Source organism: Fopius arisanus, unplaced genomic scaffold, assembly GCF_000806365.1.
Source record: "Fopius arisanus strain USDA-PBARC FA_bdor unplaced genomic scaffold, ASM80636v1 scaffold00017, whole genome shotgun sequence".
Lineage (NCBI taxonomy): Eukaryota > Metazoa > Arthropoda > Insecta > Hymenoptera > Braconidae > Fopius > Fopius arisanus.
Window position 1 is genome coordinate 283,555 of NW_011887756.1, and position 18,177 is coordinate 301,731.

Consider the following 18,177-nt stretch of genomic DNA (forward strand, 5'->3'; position numbering starts at 1 on the left):
ATACGGTGACTGTGAGGCCCCCACTACTGTCCCTACTATGATCGTACTAGGACCCTTATAATTGGCATGGTTATAAACTTTATTGGATTCCTAACTCGAGTTTATGACTCTGCTCCGAGCTACCTGAAGGTTGCCCATCCCTGCTCTAGAAAGTCTCTCGACGGTTGGAAGGTACAACTATCCTAAGCCTGTACTTAACCGAAAATTTTTTTCACCATTTTGCATACATCTTTGATAAATCTAGTGACTTCCATAGTGACACCTTCAAATATTAATAAATAAAATACGATTCCAAAATATCACATAAAAAAATATCACACATCATCCTCAATATTTTCTGAGGGAATATTTTCTCGGCGAAACATTACAAAACAAAATGTTATTGAACTGTTACTAATGTTATTAATGTTATAGAAATTTTCTGGGAGTAATTATTGTATTATATTACAATATTATTTTCGATATTCAAGCATCAGCGATATGTGGGAAATTTTGTTTTTGTTATTATTCATCTGCAGTCAGACCTAAATGCGCAAGTCATTTTTTGTTGTTATTTGCTCTAACATTTTTTTAATTTGCAATATTATGAGTGACATTTTGTCCTGTAGTATTATTTTTAACCGTTAATTTTCCAACACCCGGACATTTTCCAATCCCGCACATTCCAGAGCGAAAAACCCGCGAGATTCCACCCCCCACAACCCCCCAATAATTAATAAAAATAAATCTCCCAAGATGACTCTCTCTGACAATTATAAATATCCACAGCTAAAGGTCTGCATTTCCACCAAAATTTCCACCATTTTCCTGTTTAAAAAAATACAACTGTTTTTCCCTCAACATATCTTAAATAAACAGATACCACCCTATCACTAATTAAATCATCTCGAGTTTGATTGACTTCCTAGAGTAAACACCCGACGATTTCTTAATTAAAACCACTCATTATCAAAACAACAACCGAAAAAAAAAAGCCAATCACAAGTGCTCACGACAAACCCATCAACACCGGATTACCAAACAATTTCCCAACATCACATTTTTCCAAACTCCCTAATTCCAGAACTCCTACGAACCTTAATGACCCCTGATTAATGAACAAAACAATTGGAATGCCTTAAAATAGCTCGTCAAATAATGATTGTCGCAACGAGAACAGTACATCATTCATGAGACACAAGAAATAAATACAATTATCACATGATAATGAATATCTGACTCACCAAAGGGAGCATTAAACGCGGTGATCATGAAAACCATGTAATTCACCCTCACAATAACAGCATTGATACGACGGGAAAACATTTCCGCGCGTTATCGAGTGATTTTTATCGAATGAATTACGCGATTGTGATACGTATGATACGGCCGCTCGCGTGGCTCTGAGCTTTCAGTATTCCTGAGTATTCCTCTCAACTCTAGAATCACGAGAGGCGCCTGCTCCGTCCAACATCCCTCCGAGGACACCGACAAAAATATATATAATATATAAAAGATATTTATTATATTTTTAAACTGAGAAAAAACATGATTTCTGGCAAAAATCGACTTGTGCATGCAAAAAGAAAATTTATTTCGCCAACAATATTTATTAACGTCAAGAATATATTTTTATATCTTCTTTTTTAATTACAATAAATCTGATTAGACTGTGACGCGTCCTTGAACGAACTCCATGCATTATTTTTTTTTAACAGCGAAGGAGAGAAAATTGGCATTTTTTAATTTTTATTATAATTATTGGTCCAGTAAAAATTTCAATTTCATTTCATTATTAAGAAATCGAGGCTTTCTTCAGGATTTATAATTGTTGATTGAGCTCATTCAAGGTCATAACCAAGATAACCATCCTCTGGAGCAATATGGTTATTATTATTTAATACCATTTTTAGAAAAAAAATGTCACCCATTAAAAATTGCTCCATTCTCAATTCCCAATATTTTTAAAACCTTAAACAAATATATAACCAGATAAATTAAGGATTCAGTAATTAGTGAAAAGAGAGACAGTCAAATGGATTACCAAAAATTCCTAATAAGCAATAATTTAATAATAATAATAATTTAATTTACAAATCCATATTACCCTGCACTCTTGTAATATTCTGAAGGGAATGAATTCTTGGGACAGACATTTTTCTTCTCATTGTGACAAGAATATTACGCGACAAGTGGGAAAATATTTTGGTGCAGCCCTAGGGTATCCTAGGGGCGGAAAGATCGGCGAAGTCTCGACTAAAAACAATTTGTGGAGACCCCCGGAAATCTTTGACCTGTCACGACCAGGTGAAGAGATTAAAACAGAATCAGCGAGAAATCTCTCATGCCTTGACCATTTAGCGATATAATGGGTTGATGTAGAATACCTTTCTCATAACCTCCGGTATAAAACCCCCATCATATTTAAAAAAAGCATAAAAAACACTTGTGCACGACAAACCCGTAATTTTCCTATTTGTTACAATTTTTTTTTATCATTATATAATATCCAGGAGGACATGTAAGTCGGACGATGGAATCCTTTCACCATTTCAATTATCTCGCGTGTGTGGATAAAATAAAAAATTAAAAATCAGGTCTAGTGTTTTATTTTCATAAATACCGGAGAACGCGTAAGTCGATTGATTTTCGAAATTTTCCCGCGTTTTTTGTAAAAAAATATTTGACGATTGAGTAGAATATAATTATTATTTATAATATTTATAATAATTATAATATATAATTATCATTTTCTGCTGACGGAATGATGGAAATGCGGGATTTCGGGAATCAGGAGAGGATCGGCAATTTATATTATTATTATTTACATTACTTCATCCAATATTTGGTTCCATTTCCAATTAATTTGAACTTATAAGGGAATCTTCATTAGATCATGTAAATTAACCAGGCACTGGATAATGTTGGTTGGGAATTATTTATCCATTTTTTGATTATTATTCTTCAATGGTTTAAGTGAATTCCTCTATTATTATTCTAATGTTAATAAAAATTGTTCATATTGCTCTGATCATTCGTGAGTTTTCCGAAAAAACAGAGAATATCCAAGAATTCTCAATATTACCGTAATTTTCAGAATTCAATAAATTATTTCCCAAAATTTCTAATATTTTTGATTATTTTGTTTATTACTGTTAATATTCGATAAAAAATGAAGATAAAATTCATATAAATATTTGATACGTTAAAAATTCTATTTCTCACTAAAATTTCAACTCTCCCTGGGCCTGTATATCCCATGAAATATTTAGCTCTACATTTTTCCAGGATTTTTCTACAGAAATAAAAAAAAACCGTTATTCTCTACAAAATTCTCTAGCACGTACGATGTAAATAAATTATTTTTCCGTTAGCCATAAATTTCCATCACCATTCGAATTGACAACAAAAGCACATCAAAACGCTATTTCTCCATGAAATGGTTCCTCAATAACAGGATTTTATCGATGTGCTTCAGTGTTTATCCCAGAATATTTTTAAATACGTTAGTTACAATGAAAAAGAATCGCGAGTGATTTCGCCAATCAATTATGAAGCCGTCATAACCCTGACGAAATGTAAAATGCGAGATAAATACGAATGCAACGATAACCCGGGATTCTGGCCTCTAACTGCCGATACCAACGATTCCGATTTATTTTTTTCTTACTGGGTAACTGAGTAAAATCTCGTTGGCGGTTGGAACTCAATTAGTTCCTCATCAGACGGCGTTTGATCACCGCGTTCAGTACAATATCATTTTAATAACCTTCAGCTATTGCGTTATTTCGTTAGAAATTTTGGAGAATGTATGGCCAACCGATTCCCAAAGTTCAGAGGGAACCAATCGACTCGTTCCCCAATGGATCTCCACCGGACAAAGTAAGTCTCTTGTCAAGATCATATTCAGTATTTTAAACAAAATCGGAAATATTCGGTAAAAATGACGGAACGATTTACAATGCGACACAAGAAATCGATTTCCACCGGTTTTAGAGGAGTCGAAGAAAATAAATCTGAAATGTTCAGTAATTTCGCGAGTTCCTCAAATTAATCCGGAATAAAAAAAAAACTCACAGGTAATACTCTAGTTATTGTGTAAAAATATAGAAAATTCGGGAATATTTAACAATTTTTATGGGGCTGGTGTTTTGTTCGTGCAATTTGTTCCGTAAAATTTCTCAATTATTTAAAAATGACGGAACGATTTGTTGTCAACGCAGGAATGAGTTGTGAGATTAGCGAGTAATTTTTATTTTCGCATACAATTTTTTTTTCAACTCCAATTTTTATTGAATTCCCTTCTCTCGAAAATTACAATTGTAAATTTTAATCTTCTCTTTCCCTTCCCACGAAGTAACGCATAATAAAAACTCGTTTCCAATTTGATCTTTTTAAATCATTTAAAAATGAGGAAAAAGATAAACTTCAAAGAATTCCTCTTCCTGAAAAATATACTCATCATCAACAGATAAATATTTTTTCCGTATCTCATTCAATCTCCAATCGAATTTCATCAGCTACTTATGAGTCGACAAAAAAATAAGCATGAAATACAAAAACAGAAGGCCTAATTGCCTTCGGTGAAATTGCTCCAGTGGATGATGCAAAGGCCTGAGACTCTTGCAGGATACGATGTTTAACCCGAGAGTAAAAAAAGAAATCGAAACGACAGGAAAACATTGACACTGGAGCGGCAATTGCCCCGACTTTATTAATAATTTACTCAAATTATTAGAATCCGTTGTATGAACTACTTTTACAGTGCCACTGTATTCCATTTAATTTATTTAATTTACTATTATTTAAATATTTATTCCGTACTTGGTGCTCGTTGCATTTTTGCGTGGTAGGGCCTCCGGCAATTTTCACTGCTTCTTCGCAATTTTTACCAGACGTAAATTGACGGTTGAGGTTGATTGGACAACAGGAAAAATAAAATCCACTAACGCAGATTGATGGAGAGATGGTAGACAGGCCAAGAGCTGGTGGGGATTCTTCCATTCTATAAAACAGCGTAACAAACTTTACAACACCAGTCGATTCGTGATCCCTAGGCTTTGGGATACCGATAAAAATTCAACACTCGAATACGTCGATATAAATATCGATTCCTCGAAATCGATCAAATTGATTATTAATAAAAAATTTTTGTGGTTCGGGATTTTGGATTCCACGGTACACCATCGCGGAATCTTTTCGTTTTGAAAATGCCGCCAACACAAATAATCGATGTAAGATTTTTTATGAAAATCCCAATTATCCGCAAAATCTGCAAAATAAATTTACAAGTCTTCATTATTAAAAATTTGAGGTTTAATGAAAATGTTTAAGTTTTAACTGAAAATTATTTTTTATTCAAATTGATTTTTCAATAAAAACATTTTATCGATAAATTTCATGGACATCCTTAAAATTTAACATTAAATACAATCAAATTCTCCCTAGATTTCAAACAACCAAAATATTAAAGAAATTAAATAATTCGTCAACAAAAAATTATTAAAAATTTCAATTTTTTCACTTGAATACTCAAATGTAAATTCAGTAACTTTTTACATCGATAGTGTCCTGAAAAGATAACGACTGATTGCAAAAATTACGTCAATTAAAGATTTAACAACAAACTAATAGTTAGTCTGCACAAAAGTCCGTCGGTAAATCCAATTCGTTCAATCAATCACTGACTGCTAGGATTCTATAAATTCGTAACGATCCTCTCCGAGACTTGGCGAGACTAATGCAATCCATCAAAGTCATACCGGCATCCCTCAATTATAAATAACAATTAAACGAAAAGAAATTGCACCATAGAAACTGCCCTGAAAAAATAATCCAGATTTAATAAAAAGTCTCACCGATTTTCGCTGCATGCCTTAATGAAAACGATTTATTTCCATTTCAATTTAGTTTTCATATTTTCATTGTATTATCATTATTATTATTGTTGTAGTTGTTATAATTAATAATTAATTTACTTCCTCACTTCAATAGTTTTTAATTTTCAATATAGTATGAAAAAGTATACGACAAAATGAATATATTGTTATAGTTTTTATTTATCAATCCCTTTTGTTTAGTAATTTTATAAAAAAACCTCTCTGCAGCTTTCATTCGCAAATTTAAACATTTTATGGATTTGAAGCGCTCGCTGTACCACAGGGAATTTTACAGAATTATTCACTAAATTCGTTATCCGAAACACTCTAAATGCGAAAACATCAAACGAATTCGTTTATCATTCATTCGGATTAAATAAATAAACAACGTGATGGTCCTCCTTTCAATATTTTGATAACAAAAAAAAAACCATTGCATTTGTTTTCCGTTCGTTGTTACCGTCCAAGTGGAATGTTCATCCACCCGTTGATAAAATAATAAAACCAGAAAATGGAATACTTTTGTCGCTTTCAGCCAAAGCTGATGGAAGGAGGTAATTACATAAAGGAAGGACGAGATTCCGCCAAGAGCACTTGCCTCATCTTCTCACCAAAGGCTGAGGACAAAGTTGGATGTCTTGGAAAATTTCTCCAGCTCTTCACCGTAAGAATATTCAAGAAAATCATGATAATTTGTCGTCCTTGGCAATTCCTTTATTAAAAAATTTAATGAATTTTCATTGTGATACCTTCAGGAGCATCATGTGAACCTGTTGCATATTGAATCAAGGAGTTCATTACGACAGGCTAATGGTTACGAATTTATGGTTGAATGTGCACCCGGAGGAGATCTCGGAATTGCTGTTGAGGCATTGAAAAGTCAATGCAATTATTTTTCCATTATCTCGAGGTATGGATTAGCCTATAAATTATATTTTCGTTAACTAGGTGATATTTTGGGTTATCAGGGGTCTTATAGAAATGTGAAGAGACCTTCATTATACAGTTGAGGAAATTCAGTGTAAAGGCCGTCCTTGGATATCCATTTGGACAATGGGTTGTTTCAAGGATAACCCACAAGTCTTTTCTCAATGACTGTTTATTTTTAATTAGCCATTACTCCCCACTAGTGCAAATTTAATTAATTAATTCAAATTAGTGATCTTCATTAATGAAAGAATGATATTAAATTATTTTAAGAAAAACAATCGTAGAAATTATCTATACTTTTACCATCTTCCATTTTGTGCACATCACACCATGATGTAGAGTAATAAACCTCAATCAATCGATCAATTAATATCATTGATAATTCTTCTCATCCCGAAGCTGTTTAATAAATTTCTGATTGGGCTTGAATTTATTCTTAATTACCGTAATGGATGAATTTACAGGAATCACAAGGACAACATTGGCACTGTACCCTGGTTCCCAAGGCGGATTCGTGACCTTGATAAATTTGCCAATCAAATATTGACGTACGGAGCTGAGTTGGATGCTGACCATCCGGGTTTCACAGATCCTGTGTACAGAGCGAGGCGAAAATATTTTGCTGATATAGCTTATCATTACAAGCAGTGAGTCATCAATTGCTCAATAAATCGCCAGTTGACTCAAAACCATGATCAATCACTGAAGAGACTCATAAAATCATCAACCTAATCACCCTCATTTGTTGAATTTGAATATTTAAAAAATTATTGTTTCTTCCTGTTCAGTGGACATCCCATCCCCAGGGTGGAGTACACCAAAGAGGAAATAGCAACGTGGGGCGTTGTTTTTAGAAAACTCACGGAATTGTACCCGAATTATGCCTGTCGCGAGCACAATCATGTGTTTCCATTGCTCATTGAGAATTGCGGGTACAGAGAGGATAATATTCCACAGCTTGAGGACATATCCAATTTTTTGAAAGGTAGTTTTCATATTTTTATTTTTTTTTCTTCGTTAACTTCGTAACGTTCGTTAAGACAACAAATTATTTTAACCAAGGATGGATTTACTTGAGAGATGTGTGTATTTCCTTCCAAGGTTACTTATCCAATTGAGTTATTAATAATCATCATATTGCTTTAAAGGATGATTACGTGGAATATGTCCTTGGACAAATTCCACTGATTATCATTAATTTTCTTTGAATACAGAATTTTTAAAGGGCAAAAAATGGAAGGAACTCTTTAATATTGATAATTACTGAACAATTTTATTCAAGGTCATAGCCAGGATAACTATCATTCAAAGCAATATGATTATCATTATTAATGATGTGGTTACCTGGGGAAATAAAATTATTATGAATATACTCTTCTCTAAAGTTAATGAATCCTTGACAAGTCATGATTTTCTCAGTGTATGACACGTGGAATTGTTGGACAATACAACAAAATTAATTTATAAACGAATCATTGACCCAGATGATGTAATTGTTTAATAATTGTGTTTAGACTGCACGGGATTCACTCTACGTCCAGTAGCTGGTTTGCTATCGTCTCGTGATTTCTTAGCTGGACTTGCCTTCAGGGTATTCCACAGTACTCAGTACATAAGACACAGCAGCAAACCACTGTACACACCTGAACCTGATGTCTGCCATGAAGTTCTCGGTCACGTACCAATGTTGGCCGATCCAGCGTTTGCTCAATTTTCTCAAGTTATTGGATTGGCCTCACTCGGTGCACCAGACGAGTACATCGAAAAACTTGCCACTGTGAGTTTATTTGCACTGATACAATGAAAACATCACCTCCGTTTACTTCTTGTACGAGAAATCTAATCAAACCTTTGATTCGATAAACACGGAGAACAATGGATTATACTTGAAGGTCATTCATTTTGATATTTTGGTTGAATTCATTTCATGAGTGATTTTCGGAGGAAAATAGTTGTCTTAATAATTTAATTGTTGTCAGGATAAAATAAGCTGCATCTTAATGACAATTTTTCCAAATGACTGCAACCGGTTGAGAATGTTATTTGTCGTGTTAATTGGGGTATTAACATTTTTTCTGTTTATTATGATTGATTAATCACGTGATCGATCGGTTTCCAGTGCTTTTGGTTCACCGTGGAGTACGGAATTTGCCGGCAACAGGGTGAATTGAAAGTATACGGTGCAGGATTGCTCTCATCGTTCGGTGAACTGGAATACGCTCTCAGTGGAAAACCCGAACTAAGGCCTTTTGATCCAGCTAAGACGGCGTTGCAGAAATATCCGATAACCGAGTATCAACCCGTGTACTTTGTCGCCGAAGATTTTGAAGATGGCAAAGAGAAGATGCTGTAAGTGTACCAGATAGAATTTCATCAATAACACCGAGTAATCGACACTCTTCTTCATTAAAAACATCTTGTGAAGATTTTTCTCATTAAATCCTCATTAAATTGTCCAGTTTTTTTTATGGAAAAATTTCATCTCGTCTATTTTTTCAGGAAATTTGCACAGACTATACCCAGAAAATTCGGGGTGAGGTATGATCCGTATACCCAGAGCATCAGCATCATTGATAGTAAATATCAGATCGAAGAATTGGTTACGAATGTTAATCAAGAAATGGAGATATTGATGGATGCACTGAAGAAGCTGAAGAATTGAGAGTACCTCACGCTCTTCACCTTTCATTATCCACTCCTCAGAAATAAATCGCTGTATTTATATTTTTTCGACCAATTTTGTACTTTGAGTTAAGAATTTCTATCGTGACTGATAATTTGTTTAAACATCAGTTGAGATTTCATGTACATATGTTTGAATATAGAAAGAAAAATAATGTTTACCCGATTTTCGTTATTACATTATTGATGGCCGCGGTATTTTTAATAAATAAATGGATTGTTTGAAGGGAAAAGTCAATGGCTCATAAGCTTATGATATTCAAAATAATGGATATCGATTATTAACATCACCATTAAGCGCGCCGTTATCGCATTATATAGCATGCTTAAGCTCGATGTAATCGGATTACATGATGCAATAATGATAACTAATTCAGATACCGATAACAAACAATCTAAACGGTAAAAATATTCCCAACAACGCGCATCAGCTGTCATTGATTGAATATTGAATGGAATTGCATAACAAATGTGATAAACAATCTATTATATTTTTAGACTTGAATTAATGTTTTTCCTAATGAAAGATATAAATTTCAAATTCTAAAGTTATCAAGAGCCAGATTATTTTATTTCGAGAGACTTCAGATGAAGAGAGCCAAGTGCTGCCCTCCCCTGGGAATCCAAAAACATAAAATGGAGGAAATTGTCAGCCATTTGCTATTACCTTGATGAATAGAAGCACTTGAAGAGGTCCGAAAGAAAGAAAAAGATCTGCACCGACTATTCGTTCCGGCAACTTTTCCTTTTATTTGGAACAACATCTTCGGTGAATGATCTTTAAAACGTCCACTCCAGACAATCAATCTAAAAAAAAATGCAACAATAGTTTCTGGAAATATTGCTATGAATTTCCAGAACTTCTTCCCTTTTAAATGACTCATTACGTATTAATTCTTATCAATCCCTGAAGAAATAGACCAATGTTAATTAAAAAAAATTATTGATGAAGTCCGAGTTCCAGAACGTGGAAGAGGCATTGAAAAAAATACAGCAATGCAGTATTCAATGAGTTTCTATAACTAGAAAAGAAAACAATTTTATTGTTCATATATTGTATAAACCGTAGAGAATCAAAGAAAATCGATAAAGCGTTCAAAATATATAATATATTGATAATGAATGATAACACTAGATTAGGAGAGAGCACATATTACAATTAAACATTTGTACCAAAGTTTCTGGAATGATTATATTGATTCACTGTCTAGTTTTTGCTTCACGCATATTTATCTTACAGATAAATCTTACTTTCCTGACTTATCAATAATGTCGATTATAATAATTCGGACTACTCATGATATTATAGAAATATTTATAATAAATTAACGCACAGTACAAAATATATCATACCACAATTTTTGACATAAATAATATATTCGTCCAAGTATTTTCATGCCATTTTTGATTATTTAACATTAAATACTCGGTATTAATTCTTAACATCAGTTAATATAGTTTTTATACTTTCGTTATCTTCACTGGATGGTCCTCTGCACACAAGGAATACAAATGTCCTGTCAACATTTTCATCTTCGTTTATTATGATTAATGAAAATTCCGTAGCAACTCAACAAATTGTAACAAATGCAACTTCACAATATAATTACAAACAAAAATGTTCATGCATTTTGATTACATCAGCACAAGTTACAGAAAATCGTCGGTTGTTTTTCTGATGATAGAGAATAATTTACCAGGAATTTGTTTTTAATTATTCACTTTGTTCATATTTTTTACTTCAACGGTTTTTTCAATTGCGAATTTTTATTTCAATTAATGAAAAATCTTCCCGGATGCCTCCATTATTCAGTTACATTGCAAGACAACAATGATTACTGGTCCACTAACACTCAAGGCCACATAGAGACGTAATGGCATCAAGAAAAAAATGGCACATAAACTATTCGATAAATTAATGGCTGTTAATTGAGATGCAAGTTAATTTATGAGATTTTTTCACTCCAATTCCATTCTCTTGATATTGAACCGTCGAATGTGCGTATTCACGGGTATGAATGGAGTAATCACGTCCATCTTATATTATCTTCTCACGATTTACTTGAAAAAATATAATTCTTTGATATGAATAAAAAAATAAATTTCGTTTCAGGATTCAGGAATTCTATCTCTTCATGATCAGCTATAATACAGTTAGGATTCACATCTCATTTCTTCTATTTGCATCCGTTCTTATTGTAGAATAGTCAATAAAATGACAAAATGATTATAATTACTCGCAACAACGGATAATCAGAACAATTTTCTACCATTAAAATACGATGATAATATGTGATAGCAATTGACTTCTATCAACTTCTTCAAATTTTCAAGCAGAAAATCAGATGATGGAGTAAAAATAATCTCTTTCTGACCTGTAGAAACTATTATCGAAGATTTCAGGAAATGATCTTAATATTTCAACAACTTTTTCAACTTATTATTGCAACGGTAGGTAAACTGGGGCTAACAGAAACAAAGAATCAAACCATAACCTACTATGCGTTCACAACCTCGGAAAACCTGAATATCAGAACCGTCCATCACAAAATTTCCAAAATATTATTAAAATCCTTTCCGGGCATTGGAAATTACTTCATTAGCGCAGAATGGAAGAACGTGACACAATTCCAAAGCAATCTGGACATTATTCATACCTCTCAGATTTCTCGTTTTGAATCAACACCTGTCCTTCATACTCCCAAATCCCACCAAAACCCTCTAAATCCTGGGCAGCCTAAACTGTCCATTACTACTCCTCTCTCCACTATGATAAAGTATTTCAGGTTGCTGGCAGATCTGAAAAGGCATGATCTGGCCAGTTTCCTGAACTCCCTGCATATGAATTCCTTCACTCCTCCCCGTTGTTTGCACTCTTTGCTGCATGAACACACCCTGTCCCTGAACCGGTGCAGCAACTCCGCCATCAACAACAGAAGTAATCGGAACGACAGCAGCACTTCGTTCAAAACTCTCGACAGGAACAATTGACACTGGCACAGTAACAGGAATAGTAACAGCTCCACTTACCCCCTGCACACCCTCTCCCGCAAAAATTCCCTCACCAGTCACTCCCTCCCTCCCCGGAATCGTATTAACCCCATAATTCACCCCCACATTCATCAAAGGCGAAAGAATACCGTATCTAGCAATGAACAACTGCTCGGACACTCTTCTGAGCTCCTCCTGCTGATGCACGATCAGCTGCTGCAACTCCTCATGTTTCCTCTGCAACTCGTCCTGATTCTGGCTCAAAGAATTAGTCATAACGATGCTTGGCTGATTGACCAGCATTCCTGGGACACTCAAGCTTACTGTGGGTGCAGCTGGTGTTAGAAATTCTCCAGGAACAACAGACAAAACAGGTTCGCTGTACCGAGTGCCATAACCCAAGCATCCGTCACCGGTTCTCGATGTCGTCTGATGAGGTGCTTCCTGCTGCATTGGTGTGGCTTTAGCCTGAGCATTGGCGCTGGTCTTTGGCTTTGAAGACTGCGTCGTTGATGCTGATACTCGAGAGCTCACTGAGCCTAGAGATATCGATGTGTCCGAGTCAGCACCATAGAAATTCCTGACTGATCTCGAAGTCTTCGGGGACTTTGGTGACCAGGTGGACCGAGGGGTTTGACACGGCGTTGGTTGATGCTCAGCAACTGCTGGGTGATCAACAACCTGGGGATCTTCACTCTTCTTCTGGTGTTTTATCACTTCTGACGAGTTCACGACTGTATGCGTGCAGACAATGAACTCGGGTTTGGAGTTCCACTGATTGTAGTCAATGTAGAAACGAGTCTGCAACCAAATCCACTGCTGTCCTTTAGTGAGAAAACGATAGAAGCAGGAGGTGCCTTCTCCCTTTCTCATCAAGGACTCGTGAGAGGTAACGACTTTATCCAGATCGTCCACGTGATAGTAGTCGTAACCTGATGTACCCAGTACCTCAAACGGAAGATATCCGATTATTGGAGATGCTCGCTGGTCCAGGAAGAGGAACTTCCACTCTAGACTATGCTTCGAGCCGAATTCCGATTTGTTCGTGTCGATCAGTGAAACCTCACGGATCAGCTGAGGTGTGTGAAGACGTCCGGTTCCCACGAATACCATTTTCGTGTCATTTGGGGGATTCGTGGTATAACGAGAAGGGGGAATCAGGGTCTCGATGTCGTTGCCAGACCGAAAATAACCGACGAAGTGAACGCGTTCGTAGGTTACGTTCTCTCGGAAATCTAGACTTCCTCGTTTTATGTGACATGTGAAAGATACTTGGATATCTGATTTTAATGGGTTATCTCGGGGGGTGGGGTTCAGGAGCATGTTGTACAGGAAGGATTGATCGTCTTGATACGTTATCTCGTAGATTGTGGAATTGGCCAGGTCTGTGGGGAGGTACCCTAGAAGCGCTGTGACACTCTCCGAGGCGTAGTAGATGCGACCGTTCGAGGAGAAGATCATTATGAATCCGTCCAGCGCCTGAAAAATTTGATCACTTAATACAATATCGTTTTCTTTCAATAAAAATGTCGTGAAACCAAATCTGTCACATGTATTTATTTATATCAAAAAGATATATATTATATACACAAAAAATTGCATTAACCGTTTGTTTCTGATCATGTTTTGTTCATGAAATCAATGAATTGTTTGTTCTGGTCTGTTATTTTTGGATAGATAATTGGATTCGGAGTTTCTCATAATAAATATGTAAAACAAATGGTTTTTCATGTATCTGAAGGATCGCTTCAGCACCCCTGATGAATTCTTACGTATTCATTAAACAATGGTTCCTAAATTGAGGGGAGTATTTACCTCTAGAATGAGGTGAGTGAATTCTTCATTGGAAAGAAATGAGGGTTTCCAATCCTCTTGGATTTCGTGGACTCTGGAACGTACTGCGACCTCTGAAAAAAAACGCAAGTGGAAAAGTTATTATTTTATCGATTTCGGAATTGAAGAACGCAATTGAGAGGTACTTACCGTTATGGTTCTTTAAGAATAGTATCGTCGATTTAAGTACTGTTGATTTATCCATTTTCCTCGTGTTAGTACTGACCATATTTCCGAGTTCATTGACCAGCATATTGAACTGATCCCGTCGCTTTTTTTCACTGAGGTTTCGGGATTTCCTGCTAACACATTTGTAAGAATTTTATTAAAAGACTCATTACCAAAAATTCAATGCCCTCCACAATTTATGGTACAATACAACAAATTAATCAGAATTATTAAGAATAGAGCAAGCGGAGAAGGTGTAGAAAAAAAAATTATTATTAAATTATTATTATTATTAAATCAGAATCGTTCTGTTTTTTTCCAGATTCAATTTCTCATTCCATTCCCGGAAAAATCTTGCGCAACTAAAATAATGGAAAAATCGAACGGAATCACTAAATCATTTTCTTGGATTTATGTGAATTATTTTCTACTCACAATGGGTAGTAATAACTCACCGCTTAGTATCATCTTTGTCATCATTTTCATCATCCATTGTGTCACTGCAACATTGCAAAAAAAAAAAAGTTATGAGTTACTGATTCTGCTAGCGCGGAAAACCACATTTATAAACTATAATCAATGGATATTCTCATCATAGATATTTTAAGAAGAAGCGAAATGAATCGTCTCAATTCTCCAGAAGATATTAATACCCAATTAATTCCAAATGAATGGACCGGGAATTCAATAGAGCAGTTTCAATTATAGATTTCCACCGATGAATTCTGGGCTATCATTATTTCATATTCCGAAACTCATGACTCCACGGAATATATCTTTAATTCAATGAATATAATTGAGAAAAATATATTCAAGAACCCGATCCTTAAATCCCTCATCCATTCGACATCAAGATAAATTTTCCGTAGCGTTCACTTGCCGTTTTTTTCCCCGGCAGAAAAAATTAATTAAGCCCACATAAATAATATTGACAGCGTGCGGCTGTTTTTGACGTAATCGATGGCACGAGAAAGCGCTATACGTAACCCTTTCTCATACCTCGAGACACAAGAAGATAAACGATGGATCATGCCACAGGAAAGAAAAAAGAGCAAGCGTAGAATACCAATGAAAATAAAAGCAAACGTAATACTTAACAAACAACGAGATAATATTTAACTCACTCAGAAAGTCGTGTGGAGCTCATGGTGGTGTAGCTAGCCATAATCCGCGAGGATTGACTTTGCCAATTGATAAAACAGTCAGTGCGTAATTAGTAAATCAGTGGAATTGACCAGAATGGCGGCTAGGTATCACCCTGACCACCGACAACTGGTGACCCTGCATAATTTCACTTTTTGATTCTCACTCAATGCACAAATGTCTCAGCAATTGGATTATCCCCACATATCACTGGATTCGACAATACTGAACTTTGGGATCATGCATTATTTTGGCTGATCAATTGGCTGCACACAATCACCGATACTTCACTAGTTTTCATTGAAACAGATAATAAAACTATTAACATTACACTGATACTTGTAGCGCTCAGTGCAGGAGGATAAACTGTTCAATCTTTCCAGAAGTATCTGATTAATTTCATTGGACGTAGAATTGAAACTGACTAGACCAGGCTACAACAAGTGATTACGTCGGATCGAATCAAGTCCCTAGATGTTTACTAGTTCGGTTGATAATGCGTTTGTTCCGTTGGAGAACGATGTGAAATACAGGTATGACTTTCTATCTAGTAAATACGTGGGTTCATGTGTCGTCTATGTACCGGTGTTTGCGCCTGCCCGCGAGAAATTCCGCGATACGGCAATTGCGCAAATTGCAATGCGCACCTCCAATACTTGGGGGGAGACTCTCAGTGACATTTGAAAATCCCGCGGTTTTCAATGGCTCCAGTAAAAGCTGCTGGATAAAAATAAAATAATGTTCTTTTTTATTATTTTCCGAGACATCCTTGACAATGATGATTTATCGCGAGGGGAAAAGTTTACGTCTTATAATTATTTAATCCAGAAACAAGACGGGAATAGTTAGAGCCACTCAGTCTTGCCTGCAGCTCCAGCCTCTGCTTCAAAAACTCAGAATTCAGAATATCAAATCCAGTTTTGGTCTTGAGACTTGACGGTCGCACGGATTGGCAACTGACAGAAGTCTTTGACATTATTTTCCCACGATTCTTTCCAAAATTTTCATTCAAATCATTCTTCGCTGCTAAATCCTTGAAAACCGGCGGATCCTTTGCTGCCAACTCATTCATTGTCGAAGATCTTCTATTCTGATTGATGATCTCACGCTGATCCCTCGGTTTTTCATTATTTGTGATGTCGTTGGTGTCCGAGGACTTGATGTCATCACGAGAACGAGACATTGATCCGGTCAGCCAATCGAATTCAGAGAGAGGGCTCGTAGACTGATTGAAACCGCTCAAGCTCTTCTTGACTGAATTCTCCAGGAGACGTTCTTTCGTTCTCAATGATGATGATAATGATAATCCACTCGACGATGGCGTCTTCCTGCGACTTGAGACTCTCGACTGCAGAAGTTTATCTCCACCTGAATGGTACGTCGATCTTGGAGCAGGACTGGCCTTGAAGGTCTTCGGCTTCTCAGGGTTTTCCTTCTTCGGTTTCAAATTGAATTCCGATGACTGCAGGGTCAGGACGTTCACAGACTTCTGATTGTCCTCCAACTGGACGTCAGAGGGAACCCCACGAGATTTTACTTTATAATCTTTATGAAATAATTTTGCTTTATCTTCAAAAGCCTCTTCAATATTCAATTCCAGGGTTTTCAGGCTTAAGGCACTTGGGGCGGATTTCCTGGAGGGATTTTTTTTAATCTTCACTTCTAGCTTCATGTGCTGGGGTCGGACATCATCGGGTGGTGGAGACTCTCGCCAGAAGAAAAGGGGATCTTTCATTTTCAGAGTTTTAGGAACGTGGGACTCCATCTTGATGTCCTGGAATTGAAGGAGAATTTTCGGATCAGATCCACCGATTCGGTTACTGAATTTTCTCATTCGTATTTATAATTGTCATTTGTGAGAGGTGGTGCTCACTTGAGTTTCTTTGAGTAGCTGCTTCCAACCGTAAGACATGCCGTACCTCTTCTGTGCGCGATGGAAATCTTCTCCTTTCACCTTTTTAAATATCACTTCCCAGGTTTCTTCGTTATTCAAAATCTATGCACAAATAATCATAAAAGTGCCGTTACCACATACTTTCTGGTGAAGATTTGACATGATTTACCTCACAGAATGCTCGAGACAGTCGAAACAACTGAGGAATATCCTCTGCAGGTAGAAATGATAAAATATTTGTAAAAATTTTTCTAGGAAGTGTCAGCAAGGACTGCTTCTTCTCGATGATGCTGTTCGCATATTCCAACCAGGAATTACCTGTTCAATGATTATCAATGGAGTAATAAAGACGAAGTATAATTGAAAAGATAATTTTTCTGCAATGTTACCAATTACCAAATATTTGCTCAATTTCGCTCTGTAAAGGAGAATCTTTCCTCCAGTTTCGGAAACTCGCGGCTCTCGTGATTGGCACTTTGTGGGGTCTCTGACGAATCGGCCAGTGAAATAATTTAATCTTGAATGAAAACCAATTGATATTTCCAAAGGAATCATTCACACAATCTCAGTTCTATCCACAAACCTCGTCGTCCTGGATTTTAAGTCCGTAATAATCTCGACTAGGGGCAGGAGCTACTGTATATTTCTCCAAAAAAGTTTGTGACATGTCAATCGGGT

General features: G+C 35.9%; 4 protein-coding genes across 8 annotated transcripts in view; 1 reads left to right on the plus strand and 3 right to left on the minus strand.

The window, feature by feature from the left end:
* LOC105263865 (uncharacterized) overlaps positions 1-4,935 on the minus strand; it is a 27,472-nt gene extending 22,537 nt beyond the window's left edge. Inside the window, exon 1 of one of the 2 annotated variants that reach the window (XM_011300346.1) lies at positions 4,804-4,935. In XM_011300346.1, the coding sequence (XP_011298648.1) occupies positions 4,804-4,819 (16 nt within the window). In that variant the 5' untranslated portion in view covers positions 4,820-4,935. Of the gene's footprint in view, positions 1-1,223; positions 1,366-4,803 lie in introns of those variants that run through there. The other variant, XM_011300345.1, reaches the window with a different exon arrangement.
* Positions 3,684-9,636, plus strand: Hn (phenylalanine-4-hydroxylase). Of its 2 annotated transcripts, none has more exons than XM_011300342.1 (8): positions 3,684-3,861; positions 6,394-6,522; positions 6,614-6,768; positions 7,253-7,435; positions 7,577-7,773; positions 8,303-8,565; positions 8,908-9,137; positions 9,288-9,636. In XM_011300342.1, the coding sequence occupies exons 1-8, from the start codon at positions 3,787-3,789 to the stop codon at positions 9,448-9,450; spliced, it is 1,395 nt and encodes a 464-aa protein (XP_011298644.1). In that variant the 5' UTR covers positions 3,684-3,786; the 3' UTR covers positions 9,451-9,636. The 2 variants fall into 2 exon arrangements, with proteins under 2 accessions (XP_011298644.1, XP_011298646.1); XM_011300344.1 differs by lacking the exon at positions 3,684-3,861 and adding an exon at positions 5,041-5,213.
* A 923-nt stretch (positions 9,637-10,559) lies between these two features.
* On the minus strand, positions 10,560-16,134 carry Clk (circadian locomoter output cycles kaput protein Clock). Of its 3 annotated transcripts, none has more exons than XM_011300347.1 (5): positions 15,587-16,134; positions 14,918-14,962; positions 14,445-14,596; positions 14,277-14,368; positions 10,560-13,940 (listed from the first exon to the last, which is right to left on the minus strand). In XM_011300347.1, the coding sequence occupies exons 1-5, from the start codon at positions 15,625-15,627 to the stop codon at positions 12,192-12,194; spliced, it is 2,079 nt and encodes a 692-aa protein (XP_011298649.1). In that variant the 5' UTR covers positions 15,628-16,134; the 3' UTR covers positions 10,560-12,191. The 3 variants fall into 3 exon arrangements, with proteins under 3 accessions (XP_011298649.1, XP_011298650.1, XP_011298651.1); XM_011300348.1 differs by having other exon boundaries at positions 14,445-14,593; positions 15,587-16,133; XM_011300349.1 differs by lacking the exon at positions 15,587-16,134 and having other exon boundaries at positions 14,898-14,954.
* Positions 16,135-16,376: 242 nt separating this feature from the next.
* On the minus strand, positions 16,377-18,175 carry LOC105263867 (uncharacterized). The gene is made up of 5 exons (XM_011300350.1): positions 18,083-18,175; positions 17,896-18,016; positions 17,669-17,817; positions 17,479-17,601; positions 16,377-17,379 (listed from the first exon to the last, which is right to left on the minus strand). Exons 1-5 carry the CDS (start codon positions 18,164-18,166, stop codon positions 16,408-16,410), a joined length of 1,449 nt encoding a protein of 482 aa, XP_011298652.1. The 5' UTR covers positions 18,167-18,175; the 3' UTR covers positions 16,377-16,407.
* Positions 18,176-18,177: the final 2 nt, after the last annotated feature.